General features: G+C 34.5%; 1 protein-coding gene across 4 annotated transcripts in view; it reads right to left on the minus strand.

Annotated features, from left to right (window-relative positions):
- Nucleotides 1-25,103, minus strand: part of CNOT6L (CCR4-NOT transcription complex subunit 6 like) — a 103,972-nt gene that overhangs the window by 59,181 nt on the left and 19,688 nt on the right. For all 4 annotated transcript variants that reach the window (XM_057726630.1, XM_057726629.1, XM_057726627.1 and 1 more), the window contains exons 2-3: nucleotides 3,126-3,247; nucleotides 324-510 (exon numbers count right to left, since the gene is read on the minus strand). In XM_057726630.1, coding sequence (XP_057582613.1) covers nucleotides 324-510; nucleotides 3,126-3,247 — 309 coding nt within the window. The remainder of the gene's footprint in view (nucleotides 1-323; nucleotides 511-3,125; nucleotides 3,248-25,103) is intronic.

Here is a 25,103-nt window from a genome sequence, read left to right on the forward strand (position 1 = left end):
AGTCTAGCCCCAATTAATCCTGATGATATTTGTCAGTTGAGTGTAAAGCGAGACTTAGGTATTTTAGCCCTATCCCACCTCAAGTCTGCCAAAAGAAATTGGTAACACAAGTACATTTCTAGCCAAAAAACCTCCAAATTTAAAGGAAGGAAGGAAAAGAAGTGTTCAATGGAGGCCAACTCAAGCACTCTGCTTAGACAATTTATATCATTTAATCTTCACATACATATGTAAATCTGACTATAAGATGAGTAACCTCCCATAATATTCTTATTTGGTAAATTTAGAATTTTATACAGTGAGTCACATTTATATTTCCTCACCTGAGAGACACCATGTTTCCTAGTTCTGCTGGTAAACTTCTGAGTTTATTGGATGACAGATCCAGGTAAACCAGATTATGAAGCTTGGCAATATCAGGTGGAATGCGACTAAGGTAATTGTCATTTAGGTGCAGCGCTGTCAAGTGTGTCAATGACCAAAGTGATGTACTTAAGCTCCGCACTCTACCTAAAAGGCAAAAATATTGATGCGTGAAACTCTAGGCCCAAGACAAAGACTGAACTACAGGACTAAAAAGTGGGAGAAGAGCCCACAAATACACACAGATATTGTGACTTTGACATTTAATTTTATATTTAATGCTATTTGACTGCTTCCAAACACACCTGGTTCTTCTTTAACTTCATGCCTCTTTTGCCTGACAACCATTCTTTTTCACGAATCTCCCATGTATTAAATGAGATGTGGCATAATGAGGAGACCCTTGGAGTCAGGGTGATCACATGGTCTCAAGGAGAAAGCATGGGGCTGAAGTGAGCTTTTGCAGTAGAATAGTCCTGAATTTTTTTCTTCAAGCCATAATCCTCACCAAAGTACTTCTCATATACTTTATAAAAATTAATAGTGGAAAGTTTGTCTATGTCTAGGACCTGAATTAGTCTGCAAACTTTAAACAAATTGCTATGATTTAGAACCAACCTTAGATTAGCCACCAGGAAAACCATTTTATTCCCAAAGGAGACATCTTCCCCAGCTATCTCATATTTCAATTATCAATTAATAACTCTGGCTTAAGATTTTGCATTAAGTGCAATATACTCAAGGAAGTAGTCACACATTAAGCTTTACCACTCAGTCAGAATCTGACAGCTATGGTAGAACACACACTGGAAAAAGAAGACTTGGTTCAGAGTCTTGATTTTTACCATTTATTAGCCATATAAGCCTAAGCAAATCACACAGTTTCAGCTTCTGTAAAATGTGATATTTTCGTAACAATAAACTTACATGAAGAAACGCTGAAAACTTCACCAAAGTAAAACGGTAAGAGATTTTTATTGAAAGAGTGGTGGAATGTAGAGAGGGCAAAAAGTCTCAATAGGGAAACGCTATTTTTCGTATGGCTATCAAGCAGTAGACTGTAACTTAGATCTTCTGTCCAGGGTTCTTCTGTGACAAGTTCCTTCATGCTGTCTATAATCAGGCTTAAAGTGTCAACTAGGATTTTGATTTTAATAGGAAACAAAGTTTTCAAGTGAAAAGAGGCTCTAGTAAAGAAGAAACTTATTTTAGTTTTACCCAGGGTTTAACCAAGTGGTTCTCAACCAGGGGCAATACTGCTCCCCAAGGGACTCTGGCAATCTGGAGACATTTTTGGTTGACAGGTGGTGCTACTAGAGGGGTGCTACCGGCATCTACTGGGTAGAGGCCAGGAATGCTGCTAAACATCCCACATGCACACAACTACTCCCAACCACAAAGAATTGTCCAGCCCTAAGTGTCAGCAGTGCCAAGTTAAGAAACTCTGGGTTAACCTAGTAGGATTTGCTCATATTCATTTTTCTTTTTAAATTACCATCACCTATCCACCCAGTTACCTTTTAGCTAAAGATACAGATAATTCTTGCTACTGACACCATAATATGGGTTTAACCCTTCCAAATGAAAGCCTACTGGGAAAAAAATTACTTTTTACATATAATCTATATTGTATCAACTCATAAAAGAAACACTGTACTTATATTTTATTCTTAATAAACTTTTAAGTTTGTAGTAATTGTAGATTTACAAAAAAGCTACCAAGATTATACAGTTCCTATATACCCATCATCCAGTTTCCCCCAGTACTAACATCTTATATTATCATGGTACATTTGACAAAACTAGGAAACCAAGATTGGTACTTAGTGTCAATGTCATCTAATTTACAGACTTTATTTGAATTTCACCAGTTTTTACAGCTTTTTGCTTGAAAATTTGATTCAAGATACCACTTTGCATTTAGTCGTCATGTCTCCTTAGTCTGCTCTCATCTGTGACAGTTTTTCAGTCTTTCCTTGTTTTTCATGACTTTGACAATTTTAAGGATTACTAGCTAGGAATTTTGTGAAATGTCCTTCTGTCTGTCTGATGTTTTCCTCACTATTAGACTGGGGTTATGTGTTTTTAGGAATCAGATTCTATTTTAACAAATCCTAAACATGTAAGGTCATGTAACACAGTTATTAATTTACAGAACAGATAGCTTCTAGGTTTCCTATTCTACCAACAATGGGATGATAGGAGGATGGCAAAGGTATCAATTTGCAAGCAAAAATGATTACTCTGCAATAGCCAAAACAAAATCTATTATATCAAAGAACCTGGTTTTACTTAAAAACTGAACTCCCAATGCCTTCAATTCTAGATGCCAACTGTGGCCCACAGTATTAATCTCAAAAGAAAGAATGGGGGATGTCCCTGGTGGCACAGTGGGTAAGACTCTGCGCTCCCAAAGCAGGGGGCCTGGGTTCGATCCCTGGTCAGGGAACTAGATCCCACATGCATGCTGCAACTAAGGGTTCATGTGCCACAGCTGAGGAGCTGGCGAGCTGTGACTAAGACCCGGCACGACCAAAGAAATAAATATTAAAAATTTAAAAAAAAAAAAAAAAAGAAAGAATGGGAACAAAGATATTTAGTCACAGATAAAATAGTAAGTTAAACACTAGTGCCTCAACATCTTGTATTTTCTCAGCTAATTCATCTAATTAAAAATGTACAGCAAAGAAATAAATATAATACTCGACTCTTGTTCATTATTGCTATTATAGCCCAGATTAAATGTTTCAGATTCCACTCACCCGAGATTTCTAATTCTGCCCAGTGAGACTTTTTCCCATTGGCTACCTCCTCTGCTGACATGATGGTATAAATTCTGCGAGGATCTGGAGGATCATATTTTTCCTTTGGCATCCCTATTAGTCTGTAAGGGAAAAAAAAAAAAGACGATCAACAATTACAGTCTGGGACTTCCCTGGTGGCGCAGTGGTTAAGAATCCACCTGCCAATGCAGGGGACACGGGTTCAAGCCCTGGGTCTGGGAAGATCCCACATGCGGCAGCAACTAAGCCCATGCACCACAACTACTGAGCCTGCGCTCTAGAGCCCACAAGCCACAACTCCTGAGCCTGAGGGCCACAACTACTGAAGCCCATGTACCTAGAGCCTGTGCTCTGCAACAAGAGAAGCCACTGCAATGAGAAGCGCACGCACCGCAATGAAGAGTAGCCCCCACTCGCCGCAACTAGAGAGAGCCCATGTGCAGCAAGGAAGACCCAATGCAGCCCAATAAACAAACAAACAAACCAATTACAGTCTTATTAAAAAAAAAGAGAGAAAAAAAATGTGATGGTTAGTTTTCTTTTTCTCCCCCCTTGCCAGGCTACTACTAAATTCTCACTAGAAGGAAAACATCTACAGCATGCTCGGCTATTGCAGGAACTCAGTAACAGATGCCTCAGGGAAAATACAAAGAAGCAGGGAATGGATTTCACAGTAAACATGGTTGTTGCTTCCCAAACATCCACTGCACCCTTTCCCCTTCATTTAGCTGCTTTGCTTTCCAAGACAGACCCTTCACCAAGTTTCCTGAATGGACCCTGGCCTAAGAGAATCAGGGTAATCCTATCCTCCTTGCTTCAGTGATATTCAGATATTCCATATCTAAGACAATTAGCATATGATATTCCCCTTGACACAGAGATTAGTTCAGAAATATCTAATAATCACTAGACTTAAAACTCACTTGATGGTTATGGGAGAAGCAGACTTCTCTCTCCTGCTGGTTATAAATGAAAAAGAATATAGCCCCAACTATTGTTGGCAATGATCCAACAACTATAAGGGAAGTGAGCCACAGTGGTCAGAGACTAGAAAATAAAGAAACAAAGCCAGAGTCTTCACCAAACCATACCTGTAGCACTCTCAAACACTGGGCTTTTTGGATACACAAGCCAATCAATTTTACTTATTGTTTAAACTACTAGTTTGTGTTTTCTGTTACTTGCAATCAAAAGCATTTTAAGATTACCATGTATCTTGGTTTACATGGGCCAGTCTTGGTTTATATCTGTTATTATTAGGTAATTATTAGTATCATTTTTTCTCTCTCTAAAGTGTCCAATTTGGATGATGAGTTACACAGCCACGTTAACTGAAACTAATATTACACAGTTTCCTTCAAGTAAATACCAAAAAAAAAACTGAACAATCATCAGTGATGACCAACTAGACATAAAACTCCTCAAGTGTGCAATGTATGAATCACATGACAAATGGCAATAAAAGTAACCATTCAAGAGGTCTAATACAAGAGCTAATGCTCGGTAATTGGCAGAAAATGAAATCTAGTTCAGATCTAACAAGAATAGCAAATTACGAAGTCCTGAACCTAATTAAACTCCTGCATGCTATCAGTAAATATCCTCACAGTATTTATAGTTGGTTCTTTGCTCACATTTTAACACACAGAGACATACGTACACACACCAAAACCAAGTGTCTAAAACCGGGAGTGTTTCTAAGTAGTTTAGAACTTGTATCTGAATGGAAGAGCTTTTGGATGGTCTGAAATGTTACATATAGAGAACAAAGAAAAATAAGAAGTATTCTATCATGTATCAAGAAATCAAAGCTAGTTTATAGGAGTATAATCAAAATTTCTCATACCATAATTTGTCCTCATATTTCTAAAGGAAAAACAGTCATTCCTTCCCATTTACTAAAAGAAGCAAAGAGAATGTGTTCCAAATTTTTTCATCTGTTAACAGCAATTAGCTTCCAAATTTCCAGGTTAAGCTCTACTGCTCTAATCTTATCACACAACTGGGTGATACTGAAATATATTTTATTTTCCATAAATGTCCCAGATCTTCCTACAGCACAAGGAATATGATCGTTTTCCACAGGGGGAAGAGCTTTTTACCACATTGGCCTATGTAAAATATTTCCGAATATAAAATTTTTAGGTAACAAGGTTTTCAGAATTTCTACTATACACCATAAGGTACGTGTATCTCTGTGGGTACTCCTGCATACTAATATAAGATTCTATGAAAACACAAGATTAAGCAAAACCAAGTCAAACAGATCCAGATCCAAAGACATGCTACAAATCCATCGTCTACAAAGAGGATGGATAAAAAACAAAGACTATGACATTTGCAAAAACATGTGTCACTAACTTTAAATTATTTTTATAAAACACAATGCACAGGTCAACTTAATTTGGTAGTTTTAATCATGGCTCTCACTAGATGGCATGTTACTTGAGACAATGAGGTGTTTCTGTGTGGAGGCATATCCTTTTTATATCTCTATACAATTCCTACCACATAGTAGGCACTCAACATGTATTTGTGGAACGATCATATGTTTTGTATTCCTAAAAACTACAGTTGTCTTCCTCCCACCTTTCTCAATTAACAGTCAATGCTCTTCTAAAAATTAATCTCTTGAAATGGTCATTAATCCACATGTTCAATTTCCTTAAATATTTTAAAAATCTAGACACGAGATTAATAATCATTAATCTTCTGACCCACTAATGCTAATCTCTAAAACAGCTACTATATAAGAATTATAATTTTTTTAACTTTTCATACACCTCCATCTTTGTAAATCCAATGAAATTTACAAAATCTGTTCCTGTAAAACATATCCATAAAGTGTTTACCAATATCTGTAATATGTTTTAAAAAAAACCCACAAAATAATATTAATACTGTTATTAGGGGTCAGAGATCTCCTTTGGATTTGATTGGAAAGTCAGTAAAAATATAAGTCACTTAAGCCTTCAAAATGAATCTAAATCTGGATAGTCTGATTGAAGTTAAAGCATTTTTCATTTACATTAACTGAGTAATTTAGTAGAGTCTACAGTTCTGTCACTACTGTCCCAAACATCAGATTTTCAAACATGCTACTAAAAACTTAGCTCAAGTTTAGGAAACTGGTATTATTGAATCCTCCTATTCAGCTTTATTTTCCCTCTCAGTTCCTCAGCATCAACCTTCCATCTTGGAGACATACCACAAAAACCCATTTCAAAATAAGTTAACATATAAAATAACAATTCAAATGTAATTTAAATCTCTAAATGGGACACTGATAATATGCTTTCTTAACAGTCTAAGATATAGGCTTGAATACTGGATTGACACTTTTCATCCAAGAAAGAGAAATGTTTTATTTTGTAAAGCCTAGCAGCTAATTCCTTTTCTTAACTTCTTTATCAAACTGATGAAGAGGCAGGTTTTTTAATTGCTTTTTCCAAGAGTTTCTAATTTCTGCAATATCTTACATCAGTTCCCAAAGGATCCTCCCATCACATCAACCTAATTTATACTGGGGATCCTGATCACGTAAGAAACTAAAAGGCCCCTCACAACACAGCCTTTTTTAACTTCCAGTCTTCAAACCCCATTTCAACACCATGAAAAATACTCCACATAGCCCCCCAAATACTAACTACATAAGCTTCTTTGAATCTACCATCCTCTCTCCTCCGTTCCTTGAATCTCAGTATATCACCAAAGCAGCCTTCTGAGAGTCCAGTGCAAAATTTTCGAGAGCAACCATCAGTCCTGGACAAAGAACCTGATTATCTCCTATTTCTTAGTTCCTATATGAACTATCCTGAAAGTAAACAAGTCTTAATCTCCATCACTGAAGGATGATTAATTACTACATATAGCGAAGATTTTCATTAGTTTATTTCACAGGCAGTCTTCTGTATAATTAAGCAAAAACTTCAAGTAAACTCGTAAAATACTGACTTCTTGGAAAATGTATTCCAATCTTTTTAACTGCAAGCAACACTATACATATAATACTAGGGCTACTCTGCCTTAAAAAATTTACATTGTATATTCCAAAACTGTAAATAAAATGCAAGATAGCTACATAGTATGGTGTTCAATAAGTAGCATGTTACATACATATATATATATATATAAATTACCCCCAAATACACTATTACCAAGGAATCCCAAATCTCAGGTTTCATATTTGGGGCTAGGAAAACAATGCAACATAACTCTTCCTTGCTCTGTCCTCAAAAAATCATTATCATCATCATCATCTGAGCCAAATCAGAGCAAACTGTTAAAGGCCGGAACTAAACTTCTGCTAATTTTGGTCATCTAGAACCGCTTATTAAAAAAACAGCAGGCTCTATTGTGCATAGTCCTTATGGTGTCAAATCACAGCTTTCCTCCCATCACCTTCTCTAAATTTAAGATCATTTTACCTCAGTCTATTATTCAGCACAATTCATACTATTTCATTTAGAATTCAGAATAAGAAAGAAAATATGCTACATCCACCAAAGAGTGCTTCATAATGAACCAGACTTCTAATTCAATGAATCCAAACCTAAACTACAAACTAGTAGACATGCACTTACATACACAGAAATATTAAGTGATCACCTCAGCAGTACTTTGCAAAGCAATCTTAGGCAGAGATGTAGAGTTCCCAAAGTTGAAAAAAGACAAAATTAAGCCTACATTAGCTATTTCTGCTTACATTTTAGAGCAATCTGTCTGTGGCTTATTATATCTTACATACTCTCAGATATTCTCAGATAAGTCTGTCTTCTATCAGCATTTATTTCCAAAGGTTGTGAACACATTATTTGTTATTTACTGAGTACTCACCTTGACTAACATCCATCCTTTCCATCTGGTCTTAACAATTAAGAACATTTTCCTTTCTGAGAAAATATACCTAAGTTTACCTTTTTTAATAAAGCAAAATAACTCTTGCACCACAAAATTTCTGAAGTTTCCTCTCAATATCTATTTTTAACTACACACAACTACTAATCATTACAACCGTCCTACAAAATTTATACCTTCCCTGAATGAGCTCAAGAGCTGATACTAAAAACAGCACCTGGCAAATTACACTGCACATAATAGAATCACACTGATAAAAACAAAGATTGATGGCAATCACAAGAGCTTAGAAGACACTGAGATAAATAATTTCATCTACATTCCCACTTCTCTTCTTTACCAAGGGCCTCTGGATGGCATTTATCTTCAATGACAGAATCAACTCAAGTCCATAGATGATGATAATATAAACATTCAGAAAGAATCCATTGAAAGTTTTCATGATATCTCCCAAACTGTCACCACTCTAAACAAAAACAAAGCAAAACAAAATCCATGTTTTACAATGGTAAAGCCACCCATCATTACGGAAAAAATAACCTCAGACTTTTGGAATTTCGTGTTTCTGACCAGCTTAACATTTATTTAATAAATATTTACTGCAGGCCTATAATTATAACGTATTACACCAAGCACTAGGACTTCAACAGTGAACAAGATGAACAGCATCATTGCCCTCATGTAGCTTACACCATTTTCATGGCACTACCTGAAAAATAAAGTTATAAAATACTCTACTTTCAAATACTTCCATAAAGAATTTGGCATTTCTTCTTGTTACTACTTTTTTTCCCTCATCAGGTAATTGCACTGCCCCCGACTGCCACTATGCTGAAATATACAGCTAGAGGAAGAATAAAAGTTCCTTAACACAAAGGATGAAGGTAATGAATAACAGATAACCTATAGAATGGTCATGGATAGGAAGAAAGAGTAGCATTCCCAGGACAAGAATGGCAAGTTTTAAGTGGCCTAATATTGGCAAATGAGACAAAAGATAACAAGGATAAACATATATCAGTACATTTAACTTGAGGTGATGATGACAAATGGTTTCCTAACCCAGTGATCACATTTGTTCTATGATCCTTACTGACAAATTAAATAATGACATAACAGTAGTACCAAAGATTCTTTTGGTCTTTAGAAACACTTTAGAAAGACTTCAATACATCTTATTTCTAGTCAGTTTATTCCTAGGGATCTCCTTCATGTCCAATTATCTACCTCCCCAAAATGCATAGGTATATGTAACAATAAAGCCCCTGGATGAAAATGAAATAATAATGACTGTTATACTTCTTTATAAAGGTAATCCAAAGAAAACTTTAGGTTAGTCCAGAAAAATAACTTCTGACTCTGTAAAAGGATAAGTGTTAGGGTTAGTCTATTTGTCAGTTAAAGTACTATCAGGAGGGAGAAAAAAGGCAGAAACAAGGATATAACTCCTTTTCTGCATATCTAGAAATTTCCTCCCATATGTAGGACACCAGAAAATAACAGCAGCGGCAACATAAAACATAAATAAATACTAAAATGAAAAATGAAGACCTGGAATTACGAATCTACCAAGCACTTCAAAATTCCAAAATAATGCTATTTTTAGACAAGTTTCATCTTATTTCAATAGCAATCAACTTAGACAACTAGAGCTTATGATTCTCACCCTATCACTCCAAATTAGGTCTTAGTTTCTATCTAATAACCACTAGGCTTTATTGCTTCTTATATTCGATGCCTCCTACTTACCTAAAGATACTGAATACAATCTATCTTACAGAAAATGAGAAGTAATCAGAGTAGATTAAAAATTTCAACATCAATTTTTCCAGGATGATGACTTCTTCCCCAAATCTCTATCTTTCCATTTTTTTTGGTGTAGTCTGTGTTTTCTACTTCCTCTGGTATATACATTCTCATCTCTTTCAATGATGTCAAATTGCTATCCATCCTTCATGGCTTAAGTCATCTTTCATCTCTTCTTTAGAATACTTCCCCATCTAAAAATCAACAAGATGATTCTAAAATTTCTATGGGAGGATCTAGAAGAGCCAAAACACTCTAGAAAAAAAAATATAAACTTGGATGCTTTCTCTATCTGATGTCAAGCCTTACTAGAAAGCAATGATAATCCAGACAGTTTGGTTCTAATGAAAAAAACACACACATATAGTTCAAAGAAATAGAACTGAGAAACTAGAAATAGATCCACATGTATACAGTCAATAGATTTCATATGAAGGTACAATGGTAATTCAACAGAGAAAGGACAGACTTTTCAACAAGTGGTGGTGGAACAACTGGACATCTTTATGCAAAAATAAAGAAATAAGCATCAACCCACACCTTGCAGCATACAGAAAATTAACTTGCAAGGATCATAAGTTTAAATGTAGAAGCAAAAGTATAAAACTTATAAAAGAAAACATAAGAGAAAAATCTTTGTGACCCTAGAATAGGCAAATATTTCTTAGATAAAACACAAAAGCATCATCCATTAAAGAAAAATACTGATAAACTAGATTTCCTGAAAACTTAAAACATGTGCTCCTTGAAACATGAATGAAAAGACATGCCGAGCAGTTGAGAATAGATGCAAAACACTTACCTGAAAAAGTACTCTGGAATATATAAAGAATTCTCAAAACAAAATCATAAGAAAGTCTAATTTTTAAAAAGTGGCAAAAGATTTTAACAGATACTTCACCAAAGAAGACACGCGGATAGAAAATAAGCACATGAAAAGTGCTCAACATTAGGCATTAGGGAAACATAACTTAAAACCACAATGAGATATCATTACACATCTATTAGAATGATTACACTGAAAACTTAAAATAGTTAGGACTGACAAAGAAAACACACACACACCCCACATCTTTGTGTGTATGTTTATAAATATATACATATCTGTACGTAAGTACAAACACATACTCACGCCCTCATATTTTATTGGTGGGAAAGTACAATGGTACTGCCACTGCAGAAAACAGTTTGGTAGTTTCTGATAAACATACACTTATAGAACCCAGCAATCCCATTCCTCGGTATTTATCCAAGTAAAATTAAAACTTATGTTCACATAAAAACCCATACATAAATGTCTTCACCATGCTCAATGGTGAAAACCTGGAAGCTTTTCCTCTAAGGTCAGGAACAAAACAAGGATGCCCACTCTTGCCACTTTCATTCAACGTGGTACTGGAAGTCCTAGTCAAAGCAATTAGGTAAGAAAAAGAAATAAAAAGGGATCCAAATCAGAAAGGACATGATATTATATATAGAAAACCCAAAAGACTGTTAGAATAAATGAATTCAGTAAAGTTACAGAATACAGAATCAATTCATAAAAAAAGTTGTTTCTATACACTAATAACAAGCTATCAGAGAAATTAAGGAAATAATCCCATTAACATTTGCATCAAAACGGATAAAATACTTAGGAATAAATTTAACCATGATAAAAGACCTGTACACTGAAAACTATAAGACACTGATGAAAGAAATTAGAGGACACAAAGAGATGAAAGGTATCCCATGCTCATGAATTAGAAGAATTAATATTGTTAAAATGTCCATACTACCCAAAACACTCTGCAGATTCAATGCAATCCCTATCAAAACTCCAATGGCATTTTTCACAGAAATAGAACAAACAATCCTAAAATGTACATGGAACCACAAAAGATCAGAAGAGCCAAAGAAATCTGGAGAAAGAATAAAGCCAGAGGTATCACACTTCCTGATTTCATAGCATATTACAAAGCTACAGTAGTCAAAATAGCCTGATTTTGGCATAAAAACAGACACACAGATCACTGGAACAGAACAGAAAGACTCACAAATATATGATAAGTTAATTTATAACAAAGGAGCCAAGAATATAAAATGGGAAAGGACAGTCTCTTCAACAAATGATGTCAGGAAAATTGAATAGCCACATGGGGGAAAAAAAAGAAGAAAAAGAAACTGGACCCCTATCTTACACCATTAACAAAAATCAACTCAAAATTAATTAAAGACTTGAATGTAGACTTGAAACCATAAACCTAGAAGAAAATATATGGGGTAAGCTCCTTGACATTCGTCTCAGTAATGACTTTTTGGATTTGACACAAAAGCAAAGACTCCAAAAGCAAAAATAAACATATTGGACTTCATCAAACTAAAACACTTCTGCTCAGTAAAGGAAATTATCAACAAAATAAAAAGGCAACCTACAGAATGGGATAAAATATTTGCAAATCACCTATCTGATAAACAGTTAATATCTAAAATATATAAAGAATTCACACAACTCAATAGCAAAAATTTTTTAAATTCCAATTAAAAAACGGACAAAGCACCTGAACAGACATTTTTCCAAAGAGATATAAAGATGGCCAACAGATACATTAAAAGGGGCTCAACATCACTAATCATCAGGGAAATGCAAATCAAAAACACACTGGGATATCAACTCACACCTATTAAAATGGCTATTATCAAAAAAACAAGAGATAAATCATGAGGATGTGGAAAAAAGGGAACCCCTGTATACTGTCAGTGGGAATGTAAATTGGTGCAGCCACTATGGAAAACAGTAAGGAGGCTTCCTCAAAAAATTAAAGACATAACTACCATATTACCTAGCAACTCCATTTGTGGGTATTTATCCCAAGAAAACAAAATCACTATCTAGAAAAGGTATCTGCACCCATGTTCACTGCAGCATTATTTATAATAGCCGAGACATAGAAACAACCTATGTGCCCACCAACACATAAATGAGTAAACAATATGTGATACACACACACTCACAAAACACACAATGAAATATTATTCAGCCATAAAAAAATAAGGAAATCTTGTCATTTGCAAACAGACCTTGAAGACAGTGAAGCTAAGTGAAGTAAGTCAGAGAAAGACAAATACTCTATCATCTCACTTGTGTGTGGAATCCAAAAACAAAGACAAAAACCAAACAAAACGTAGTCATAGATACAGAGAACAGATGGGTGGGTGCCAGAGGTGGGGGTGGGGGGTGGGAGGGTAGGCAAAATGGGTGAAGGAGTCAAAAGGTAGAAACTTCCAGTTACAAAACAAATAATGGGGGATGTAATGTGTAACGCACTAACTACAGTTAACAATACTGTACTGTATTTTTGAAAGCTGCTAAGAGAGATCTTAAAAGTTCTCATCACACAAAAAACTTTTATCTATGTGGTGATCAGATAATTAATTAGACCTTTCTCACTGCAATCATTGTACAGTATATACATATGATAAATCATTATGTTGTACACCTAAAACTAATACAATGCTATGTGTCAACTGTCTCAATTTTTTTTAAAAAAAAAGCTATGTAATACACAAATCCATTTATATGATATTCCATTATAATGAAAACTATGGGAACAGAAAACTGGTAAGTGGTTGCCAGGGGTTGGGGTAGAGGGATGGATAGACTGTAATGAGGATAAGGGAATTTTTTTTTTTTTTTCGTGATGATGTGAACTAGATAAACTGGTTAATCTATAATTACTCATTATATCATCATCAGAAATACACTCAGGAAACAAAATAATTTAATCCTTCATGTCTCTTAGTAAAGCAAAACAACTTGGGGGAAATTGCTTTCCCATCCAAAACACCACTTAAGAGACTAAAAAAGGAAAATAAACAAACAATATATGATTCCCTATCTCTAGCTTTACCGCAAGGCATTTATAAATATGTTAGCCTAAAAAGAGCACAAGTTGACTTTAGCAAGTCAAATCACAAAAGTTAAATCCACAGCATTTTGCAAACTCTTAGTAACAATGCCAAAGAGTTATAATAAGTCAACTTTATTGAGTAGTAAGTGCTAACAGAGTTTATGTGACCCAGGCCATTTGAAAAGTAAGAAAATCCCTCCCCCGCTACTCCCCCACTCAGTCCTCCTAGAGAGAGAGAGAGAGAGACACACACACACACACACACACACACACACACACACACACACACACACACACGGATTACAAGCAGTTCAGCATTGCTAACAATACCACTGGGCGTATGGAGAGATGGTGCTGTATAGGTGGGCAGAGGAAAGATCATGGAAAATTCAAAAATCTGTTTATGCTTTCCTACAAAACATTTTCCTAACATGAAAAACTGCCAGCCATAAGAGTCTCTAATAATAAAGGTGACGCTATCAATCCTGATTGCCTCCTTCATTTCCTTTTACTTTCTTCTGCTCAACAGCATTTCTTCTACTCACACTTCTAAGAGGGCCTATATCCTCTATTGATTCAGCTGTCACATTCTTAAATTATAAATTTATTAAAAAATAATGAAAAATAAAAATACATAAATTATCTGAAAAAGTTATAAATGCCTTAAAAACCTTGTACTTATATGACATATAAAATATTCTTATCAATTCTCATCATAAAAGCAGACTATAGCACAGTACTTGATTGTTATCACATTTAGCCCAAGTTTTTCAGCATGCACAATTATAATCACTAGTGTGGTAAACAGATCCAGTTAGCCAAAGACTCAATTCTAAAATGTGTACTCATACTCTTCTTTGAAATTGAGAGAATACACTTAAAGCAGACTATCTCTAAATTTGGGGTTCTTTAGGGTCAGCAACAAGCCTATATTTTAGTTCTAAAATACTGTAAATCTTTTCAGGTTCTGAAAAACAAACCTAAGGTACAAATCAAGATTCAGATTATTCCATCTAAAAGAATGATTTTATGCCACAGAAGAAATGCAACAAAATCCCAAGCTTATGCCAAGGGTTAATTTAAAATTCCCACTTAGTGGTAGTGGGCTATAATTTTAGAAAGTTTCATTTATTAGGCTATCCCAGCAAATTTCTATTCAAAAATTTCAGAATTAACACATATTTAATGGAACACTATAATTTAAGGGCTGCATTAAAAATATCATAAAACTTCTAAACTAATATTTAATGAAAGACACTGTAATTTTTATACATAGATACATCAAAAACAGGATGAAAAAGAGCTACAGCAATCCAAGTCCCTAAAACTGAGGTAGACAAATGAATTGCTTCAGGGGGAAAGTTTTTTCTACAGTTCAGTTTCCTCATGATTCTCTTTAAAGAGGGAAAAGTTAGAGTGCAAGAAATATACCAAATAACAAACTCCCATGTTCTCAGGAGTCAGTTCCAAAGTGAATAAATGAAAAGGGACTCTCCATGATGGTTAGGAAGTGATGCTAGTCACTCCAAAATGGTGACCAAAAATATGTACGATGGTAACTAAAAGATCATATATTCTATACAATCTTAGTAAAATTAACTTTAATCAACATTTATTGTTTGTTATCCTTGCTTTTAAGAACTAGCCTCCAATAAAACCAGCAGCTCTTTTACATTGATAACAGCCTATTATAAGTTTCCTTTAAACTACCTCAAGATCCCATGATTTACTTTAAAAAACACATGGTGTTCAAATAACTACAGTTTTTCAAAGATGTACAAAATATAAATACTACAGAAACTGGTTTACCCAGAATTCTATCATTTGGTCCTAATACCCAAAATTTGTGCCAATCTACAATTCTACAGCAAATAATCCTAAAGAATAACATTAAGTTATAATCAGCATAGAGTGGATGTTTATTTTTTTGTAGCCCAACCTCAAAGTTGGTAATCTATGTTTATCAAAAAGCACTTCTAAAAAAAGAAAAAAAAAAAAGCACTTCTGAAAATCAGAACAGTCCATTCTCCAATTGTGTAAGGGCACTAATTCAATTTTTAAAAAATTTTTTGAATATTTAAATCTGTGGGAAAGCATTCAAGATGTACTGCTAACTGAAAACAAAAACTGACTTAATACAGCACAGTCCCATCTTTGTAACAAAACAATGTGTACATGAAATCTGTATCAATGTGTATGAAAAAGTCTAAGAGTAATAGGCTTATGAGTAATTTTATTTTCTTATTTAGTTATATCCTCTAACTTTTCAATATTGACAGCATATTGTTCTTGTAACGTGACAAAAGGACTTTTTTATTATTATTAAACTTTACTTTTAAGGCAATTTGAGGTTCACAGTAAAACTGAGCAGAATGCACTGAGCTCCCACTTACTTCCTGTTCCCACACCACACAACCACCCCAACATTTGTTATAATCAATGAACCAATTTGCATTCCCAACAGCAATGAAAGAGTTCCTCTTGTTCCAAATCCTCGCCAACATTTGGTGGTGTCAATGTTTTGGATTTCTGGCCATCCTTATAGGTGTGTAGTATTCACTGTTATTTTACAAAGAGTTTTTTTTAATTAAAAATTTCAAAGGCACCCAACATATATTTGAAGACATATATAAAATTTCACATTTGAAAAAAAAACTTTTTTGTAATTCTGTTAATAACCTAGCACATTATCAATACTGATAGTTATATCTTACCTACAGACATCTGCAAAAATATCAAGATAAATAACAAGCTCACACTGTAAAATACAAAGAATAACAAGACAAGAAATAAAATTCTGTCAAATAAGGAAGATAATTTAAGAATACTTAATTAGATTCACAAAATTAATGAGTCGTGTAAAGAGATCACTGTCCATTTAAAACATCCGTATTTTCTTTAATCAAGAGCAGTATATTCAAGCATTTTTGTGCTTAACTGTTTAGTTACTATAAGCCTAAGCCTACAGAAGTATACTATAGCATATACTTTATCTAAGGTTTATTCATCTGTTGCAACTATATTTTTCTGAATTTTTTTCCATATTCTGATTAAGGAAATTAACCTGATTTTGCTTGGTATTATCTAAACTACACATGTAGGATATTTTTCTTCTATCAATCAGTCATATAATCAGCATAATATTTAAAAAACCATTTGGTAGTATGAGAAATATTCTGATAAGGCAAACCACATCTAAAAGAAATGCTAATTTTTTAATTTATAGATTCAAAACCAGTCTTCCCAGAAAATGTACATAAACACATATATATATATCTGAAGCATAAAGATCATATTCAAAAGCATGTTTAAAAACTTACTTCCAATAACACTTTATACTGTATTTGCTCTTAAGTTGTTCAATAATTTTAATTCAAATAAAATACCTTGCATTACTATTTTTTTTAAATATCCTATTTAAAGGTCACCTATGAATGCCTAAGGACAACAGACTACCCTCCAAGCAAAACTTTCCTTTTTTGGAGTAGGAAATATATGTTCTCCCAACCACCTCTGAGCATAACATAAAAAGTGGAATCATCACTAAGACAGATGATTTCCTATCTCTTCTTTTTGGAACCAAAGTGCAGTAACATACAAAAAAGCTTATACCTGGGTGCCATTATCCATTGAAAAATTCCCTAGATGCATACATCTGTTGCATCTATATGGGCAAGAAAAGATTTTTTAGAGTCATCAGTTTGAGCAGTCACCAAGAAAAGTCACCCTATTGACCAATCCCAGTAGCATCAACTAATCAAGTAGCTATGCTAAAGTGAAAATATAAGGAAGATCTATTGAATAAAATTAGCAGCAATCTAAAAAATAAGTACTGATCAATAAAACCATCATGCCTCTCTCCAAGAAATACTAAAATAACAAATCACAGTCTCATATCACAGCACACAACTGCAGTCCCATCTAAAAAAGTAGTTCTCAACCAGGTGTGACTTTGCCCCTCAGGAGACATTTGGCAATGTCTAGACATATCTTTGGTTGTCACGACTTGAGGGGTATACTGCTAATGGTATCTATTAAGTAGAGGTCATGGATACTGCTAAACATCCTACGATAGAGTACAGTGTATGTTAAACAAGTATTTAGAGAAACCAAGTACTATTGCAAAAAAAATCACTTATAGAAAGGGAAAAGTCAAAGGTTATATTCATTTATAAGTTCTTGACTAAAGACATCCTGGCCAATTAAAGTTGTCCCCAGGACTAAGAGAAGCAGACAGCTATTCCACCAAAGGCTGAGCATCTCAGCAATTTCCACACAGAGACAAATATCAGGTTATAACTACTACTCAATGAGCACCAACCATGTGAAATCATTATCCACAGAGTTTTACATATATTAATTCACTTAGTAATCACAACCATTGTAAGTTGTAGGTGCTTTTTTTTTTAATTTTGAAAAGACTGGCATCTCATTTTATTTTTTTGATTGACTGATTGATTGACTGATTGGCTGCATTGGGTCTTCATTGCTGCGCACAGGCTTTCTCTAGTTGCAGCGACCAAGGGCTATTCTGTTGCAGTGCACGGGCTTCTCAGTGCAGTGGCTTCTCTTGTTGCTGAGCATAAGCTTGAGACATGCGGGCTTCAGTAGTTGTGGCTCACGGGCTCTAGAGCACAGACTAAGTAATTGTGGCGCATGGGCTTAGTTGCTCCATGACATGTGGGATGCTCCTGGACCAGTGATCAATCCCATGTCCCCTGCATTGGCAGGTGTATTCTTAACCACTGCGCCACCAGGGAAATCCCAGTATATGCTTTAATTATTTCCATTTTGGAGAGGCAAAGGGAACTTGCCTCTTGTTACATGGCTAGTGGGTGGCAGAGCTGGGATTCAATCCAAGCAATCTGGTCCTACAGTCTCAGTCTTATTCAATACACCATTACCGCTTCATATGCTGGACCTGGGAAAGTCTGAGGACAGGGCAAAACTTTACAAAAACTCTGGGCCCTCTCTTGAGTATTAAAGAGCAGCCATCCATTGCTGAGTGTTGGGCAGGGAAGCTGAGAAAGACACAGCCAATATAACTGACCACAGGAATTGCTCAGTTTCAGGTGACAAATAAGCTCTCTGGTGGGGAAGAGTGTGTGGTGTGAGGGTGTGTATGCGGGGTGTGTGTGTGTAATTTGTTATAAACTTCACTAAAACAAAATGTGCCACAAAATTAACAAGTAATCATAAAATATACAATATTCATTATTGTAAATTTCATGTAATCAATTAACCCTCACAATGTTTTAGTTCATTTGTTACTGAACTCTTCCTTCTGTAGCTAATCTATGGTTGCAAATGACAACTGAAAGCAGTTCCAACATCAATGATGGTTGACAATTTCATTTACATTAAAAGGATGAAAGTGAAACAATAAAGACATATCAGAACTTGCTTGTCAATGATATGAGAAATTCCTTTGCTGATAATGGTTGTCTAATACTGGAAAAATGTTTCCTTAATTTTTTGTGCTATTCACAACAGACTTAGAACATTAAAGTTTCATCTGGATTAATAATATTTCCTCCATCATTTTCCTAACAGTAGACAATTAACAAATAAAGCTCTATTTGTACCATTTGCCTATCTGTAAATCTCCCACACAAATGGCAAATTTCAAGTTATACATCATATGTAGTCTAGTACTTCTCAACCATGGTTAGTCTTTAAGGAAGAAACAATACAAATTCTACACAAACTCTTCCACAAAGTTGAGATGAACATTACCCTAATACCAAAACCAGACAGTACATGAAATGTTTTTAAAATTTTTAGCAAATTGTATAATTGTAACAAATGATATATAAAAAGGATGATATGCCATACCAAGTGGTGATTACCCCAGGAATGCAAGGTTGTTTAACATTTAAAAAAATCAATATAACCCACCTATATCCGACTAGTATACAGAATAAACACACATACATACACACACACACACACACACACACACACACACATAAAGTCATCAACAAAGGCATAAAGGCATTTTTTAAAATCCAACAGCGATTGCTATTTAAAAAGGGAAAAACTACCATTTGAAAGATTTTTTTTAAAAAATGTACTCAGTCTGATAAATCGCATCTATGAAAAACATCATGCTTAATAGTGAAACTGAATGCTTTCCTGCTAAGATCAGGAACAAAGCAATGATATCTGCTCTCACTTCTATTCAACTTTGTACTGACAGTTCTAGCCCATGCAACCAGGCAAGAAAAAGATATAAAAGGCATTGGAATTGGAAGAAGGAGTTAAAATCCATCTTTATTCTCAGACAACACAATTGTTTACATGTAGAAAATCCCACAGAATCTACAAGAAAAGAAAAAAAAAGCTATTAGAACTAATAAGTTTATTTAGCAAAGTGGCAGGATACAATATAAACATACTGCTCCCCAAAACTGCATTTCTATATACAAGTAACAAGCAGTCAGAAACTGAAATTTTTAAAATACCATATATAATACCATGAAAAATTATAAAGATTAATATGAAAAAAGATGTGCAAGACCTGTACACTGAAAACAACACATTGTTGAGAAAAATTAGAGCTAAAGTAAATGAAAACATACAGCATGTTCACAGAACATAAGACTCAACACTATTAAGATGTTAATTCTCCTTATATTCACCTACAGATTCACTATAACCCCCAATCAAATCCTAGCAGATAGTTTTCAAAGAAATTGACAAGCTTATGCTAAAATTTATACAGAAATAGTAAGGACCTAGATCAGCCAAAATAACTAGGAAAAGGAAAAATAAAATAGAAGACTTCTACTATATGATTTCAAGAGTTATTATAAAGGTACAGTACTCATGGCAATGTGGTATTAGCATAAAGATAAACAGAGAGAACTGAATAGAGTCTAAAAGTAAACTCACATGTATATGGTCAGTTAATTTTACACAGAGGTGCCAAGACAATTCAATAGGGAAAGGATAATCTTTAACAATTAGTGCTGGACAATTAGATTGCCATATTCAAACTAATGAACCTCAATCTTTACCTCACACCATATACAAGGATTAACTCAAAATCAGTAACATATATTAATTTACATGCATTATTAATTCACTTAGTAATCACAACTACTCTAGGTGTAGGTGTTTTCATTATCTCTGGAGAGACAGAGAATTATAAACATAAAAGCTAAAATTACAAAATATCTAGAAGAAAACACAGGAGAGAATCTTCGTGACCATGAGTTTAGCAAGGATTTCTCAAACAAAAGAACAAAAGCATGATCCATAAAGCAAAAAACTGATAACTTGAACTTCATCAAAGTCAAAAACTTTTGTTCTTTGAAAAACCTTAGTAAGAAATTGAGAAATCAATTCACACACTGGGGGAAATATTTGCAAATCATCTGTGCAATTTTAAAAAATGTATCACCCAGCATAAACAAAGCATTCTCAAAAATCAATAAAGAAAATTTTCTTAATGGACTAAGCATCTTAACATATACTTCACCAAAAAAGATATGTGTACAGCCAATAAGCACATGATAAGATTCTCAATGTCATTAGAAAAATTAAAATTAAACCACAGTGAGATACCACCTACCAAAATGGCTAAAATTTAAAGACTGACCAGGTGAGAATGTGGGGCAACTAGAACTCTCATACACTGCAGGTAAGATGAAAAATAGTACCACTTTGGAAAATAGTTTCACAGCTACTTAAAAAGCTACATATTAAATATAAACTTATCAAACAACACAGACATTTCAATGCTAGATATTTACTCAAGAAAAATTGAAACACACGTACACTCAAATACTCAATTGAACCCAAATGTTCTTGGCAGTTGTAGCTGTAACAGCCAAAAACTGGAAACAACCCAAATGCCTATCAACAGCCTAACAGATAAACAGAATGTGATAAACACAAAAAATGAAGTACTACTCAGCAATAAAAAGGAATGATACTATTAATACATAATGATCACAGGATCAACCCAAGAACACATAACAATTGTAAATATACATGCACCCAACACAGGAGCACCTCAATATATAAAGAAAACATTAACATACATAAAAGGATAAATTGACAATAACACAATAATAGTCGAGGACTTTAACACCACATTTATATCAATGGACAGATTATCCAGACAGAAAGTCAATAAGGAAACACAGGCCTTAAATGACCTGATGGACTTAACTGATACTTATAGAGCATTCCATCCAAAAGCAGCAGAATACATTTACGAGCACATGGAACATTCTCAGGATAGATCACATGCTTGGCCACAAAGCAAGCCTCGGTAAATTTAAGAAAACTGAAATCATATCAAACATCTTTTCTAACCACAATGCTATAAGGCTAGAAATCATCTGCGCACACACACACACACACACACACACAACCTGTAAAAACCACAAACACGTAGAGGCTAAACAATATGCTACTAAGCAACCATGGATCACTGAAGAAATAAAAGAGGAAATTAAAAAATACCTAGAGACAAATAAAAATATGATGATCCAAAAGCTATGGGATGCAGCAAAAGCAGCTGTAACAGGAAAGTTTATAGCTATACAAGCTTACCGCAAGAAACAAGAAAAACCTCAAATAAACAACCTAAACTTACACCTAAAGCAACTGGAGAAAGAAGAAGAAATGAAATCGAAAGTTAGTAGAAGGAAAGAAATCCTAAAGATCAGATCAGAAATAAATGAAATAGAGACTAAAAAAAATAGGAAAAGATCAATAAAACTAAAAGCTGGTTCTTTAGGGGAAAAAAATTGATAAACCTTTAGCCTGACTCATCCAGAAAAAAAGGGAGAGAGCCCAAATCAATAAAATCAGAAATAAAAAAAGTTACAACCGACACCACAGAAATACAAAAAAATCATAAGAGACTACTATGAGCAATTGTACACTAATAAAATGGGCAACCTAGAAGAAATGGACAAATTCTTTGAAGGCACAATCTCTCAAGGATGAATCAGGAAGAAACAGAAAACACGAACAGACCAATTGCCAGTACTGAAATTGAATCAGTAACTTTAAAACTCTCAACAAACACAAGTCCAGGACCAGAGCGCTTCACAGGTGAATTCTCCCAAACATTTAGAGAATAATTAACACCTGTCCTTCTGAAACTATTGCAAAAAAACTGCAGAAGAAGGAACACTTCCAAATTCATTCTATCAGCCTATTATCACCCTGATACCAAAACCAGCCAAAGATATCACACACACAAAAAAAGAATCACAGGCCAATATCACTGATGACCATAAATGCAAAAATCCTCAACTAGCAGGTTGAATCCAACAATACATTAAACGGATCATACATCATGATCAAGCAGGATTTATTCCAGTGATGCAAGGATTCTTCAATATCTGCAAATCAATCAGTGTGATGCACCACATTAACAAACTGAAGAATAAAAGCCATATGATCATCTCAATAAATGCAAAAAAAGCTTTTGATAAAATTTAACATCCATTTACAATAAAAACTCTTCAGAAAGTGGACATAGAGGGAACACACCTCAACATAATAAAGGCCATATATGACAAACCCACAGCTAACATCATACTCAAGGGTGAAAATCTGAAAGCATTTCCTCTAAGATCAAGAAGAAGACAAGGATGCCCACTCTCACCACTTTTATTCAACAAAGATTTGGAAGTCCCAGCCACAGCTATCAGACAAGAAAAAGAAATAAAAGGAAACCAAACTGGAAAAGAAGTAAAACTGTCATTGTTTGCAGATGACATGATGCTACACATATATAATCCTAAAGATGCTACCAGAAACCTACTAGAGTTCATCAATGACTTTGAATTTGGTAACGTTGCTAGATAAAAAAATTAACATACAGAAATCTACTGCATTTCTACATACTAGCAACAAAATACCAGAAAGAGATATTAAGGAAACAATGCCATTTACCACTGTATCAAAAAGAATAAAATACCTAGGAATAAACCTACCTAAGGAGGCAAAAGACCTGCACCCCAAAAACTAAGACGCTGATGAAAGAAATTAGAGAGCACAAATAGCTGAAAAGATACACCATGTTCTTGGATGGAAAGAATCAATACTGTTAAAATGACCATACCACCCAAGGCTACCTACAGGTTCAATGCAATCCCCCCTATCGAATTGCCAATGGCATTTTTTATAGAACTAGGAAAAAAAAGTTTTTTAATTTGTATGGAATCACAAAAGATCCTGAAGAGCCAAAACAATCTTGAGAAAAAAGACCAGATTTGGAGGAATCACACTCTCTGATTTCAGACTATACTACCCAAACTACAGTAATGGCATGGAACTGACACCAAAACAGATATATATATATCAATGGAACAGGATAGAAAGCCCAGAAATAAAGCCAAGCATCTGTGGTTAATTAATCTATGACAAAAGAGGCAAGAATACACAATGGAGAAAAGACAGCCTCTTCAATAAGTGGTGCTGGGATAACTGGACAGCTACATGTGAAAGAATGAAATTAGAACACTACCTAACACCATACACAAAAAAATTCAAAATGGATTAAAGACCTAACTGTAAGACTGGATACTACAAAACTCCTAGAGGAAAACATAGATAGAACACTCTGACATAAATCTCAGCAATATTTTTTGGATCCATCTCCTAGAGTAACGGTAATAAAAACAAAAATAAGCAAATGGGACCTAATTAAAATTAAAAACATTGTGCACAGCAGAGGAAACCATAAAATGAAAAGACAACTTACAGACTAAGAGAAAATATTTGCAAATGATATGACTGACAAGAGCTTAATTTCCAAAACCTACAAGCAGCTCATACAGCTTAATATCAAAAAAGCAAAGAACCCAATCAAAAAAATGGACAGAAGACCTGCATAGACATTTCTGCAAGGAAGACATACAGATGGCAAACAGGCACATGAAAAGATGCCCAACATTGCTAATTAACAGAGAAATGCAAATCAAAACTGCAATTAGGTATCACTTCAAGGCAGTCAGAATGGCTATCACCAGAAAGTCTACAAATAATAAATGCTGGAGAGCGTGTGGAGAAAAAGGAACCCTCTTACATTGTTGGTAGGAATGTACACTGGTACAACCACTATGGAAAACAGTATGGATGTTCCTTAAAAAACTAAAATAGACCTACCATATGATCGTGCAATTCCACTCCTGGACATATAACCAGAGACAACTCTAATTCAAAAAGATACATGCATCCCAATGTTCACTGCAGCCCTATTTACAATAGCCAAGACATGGAAACAATCTAAATATCCATCAACAGAGGAATAAAGAAGATATGGTACATATATGTGGTGGAATATGAGCAGTAAAAAAGAATGACAAATGGAAAGGAAATCTAAAAAAGAGTGGATATATGTAAACGTATAACTGATTCACTTTGCTGTACAGCA

Source organism: Hippopotamus amphibius, chromosome 3 (assembly GCF_030028045.1).
Source record: "Hippopotamus amphibius kiboko isolate mHipAmp2 chromosome 3, mHipAmp2.hap2, whole genome shotgun sequence".
NCBI lineage: Eukaryota > Metazoa > Chordata > Mammalia > Artiodactyla > Hippopotamidae > Hippopotamus > Hippopotamus amphibius.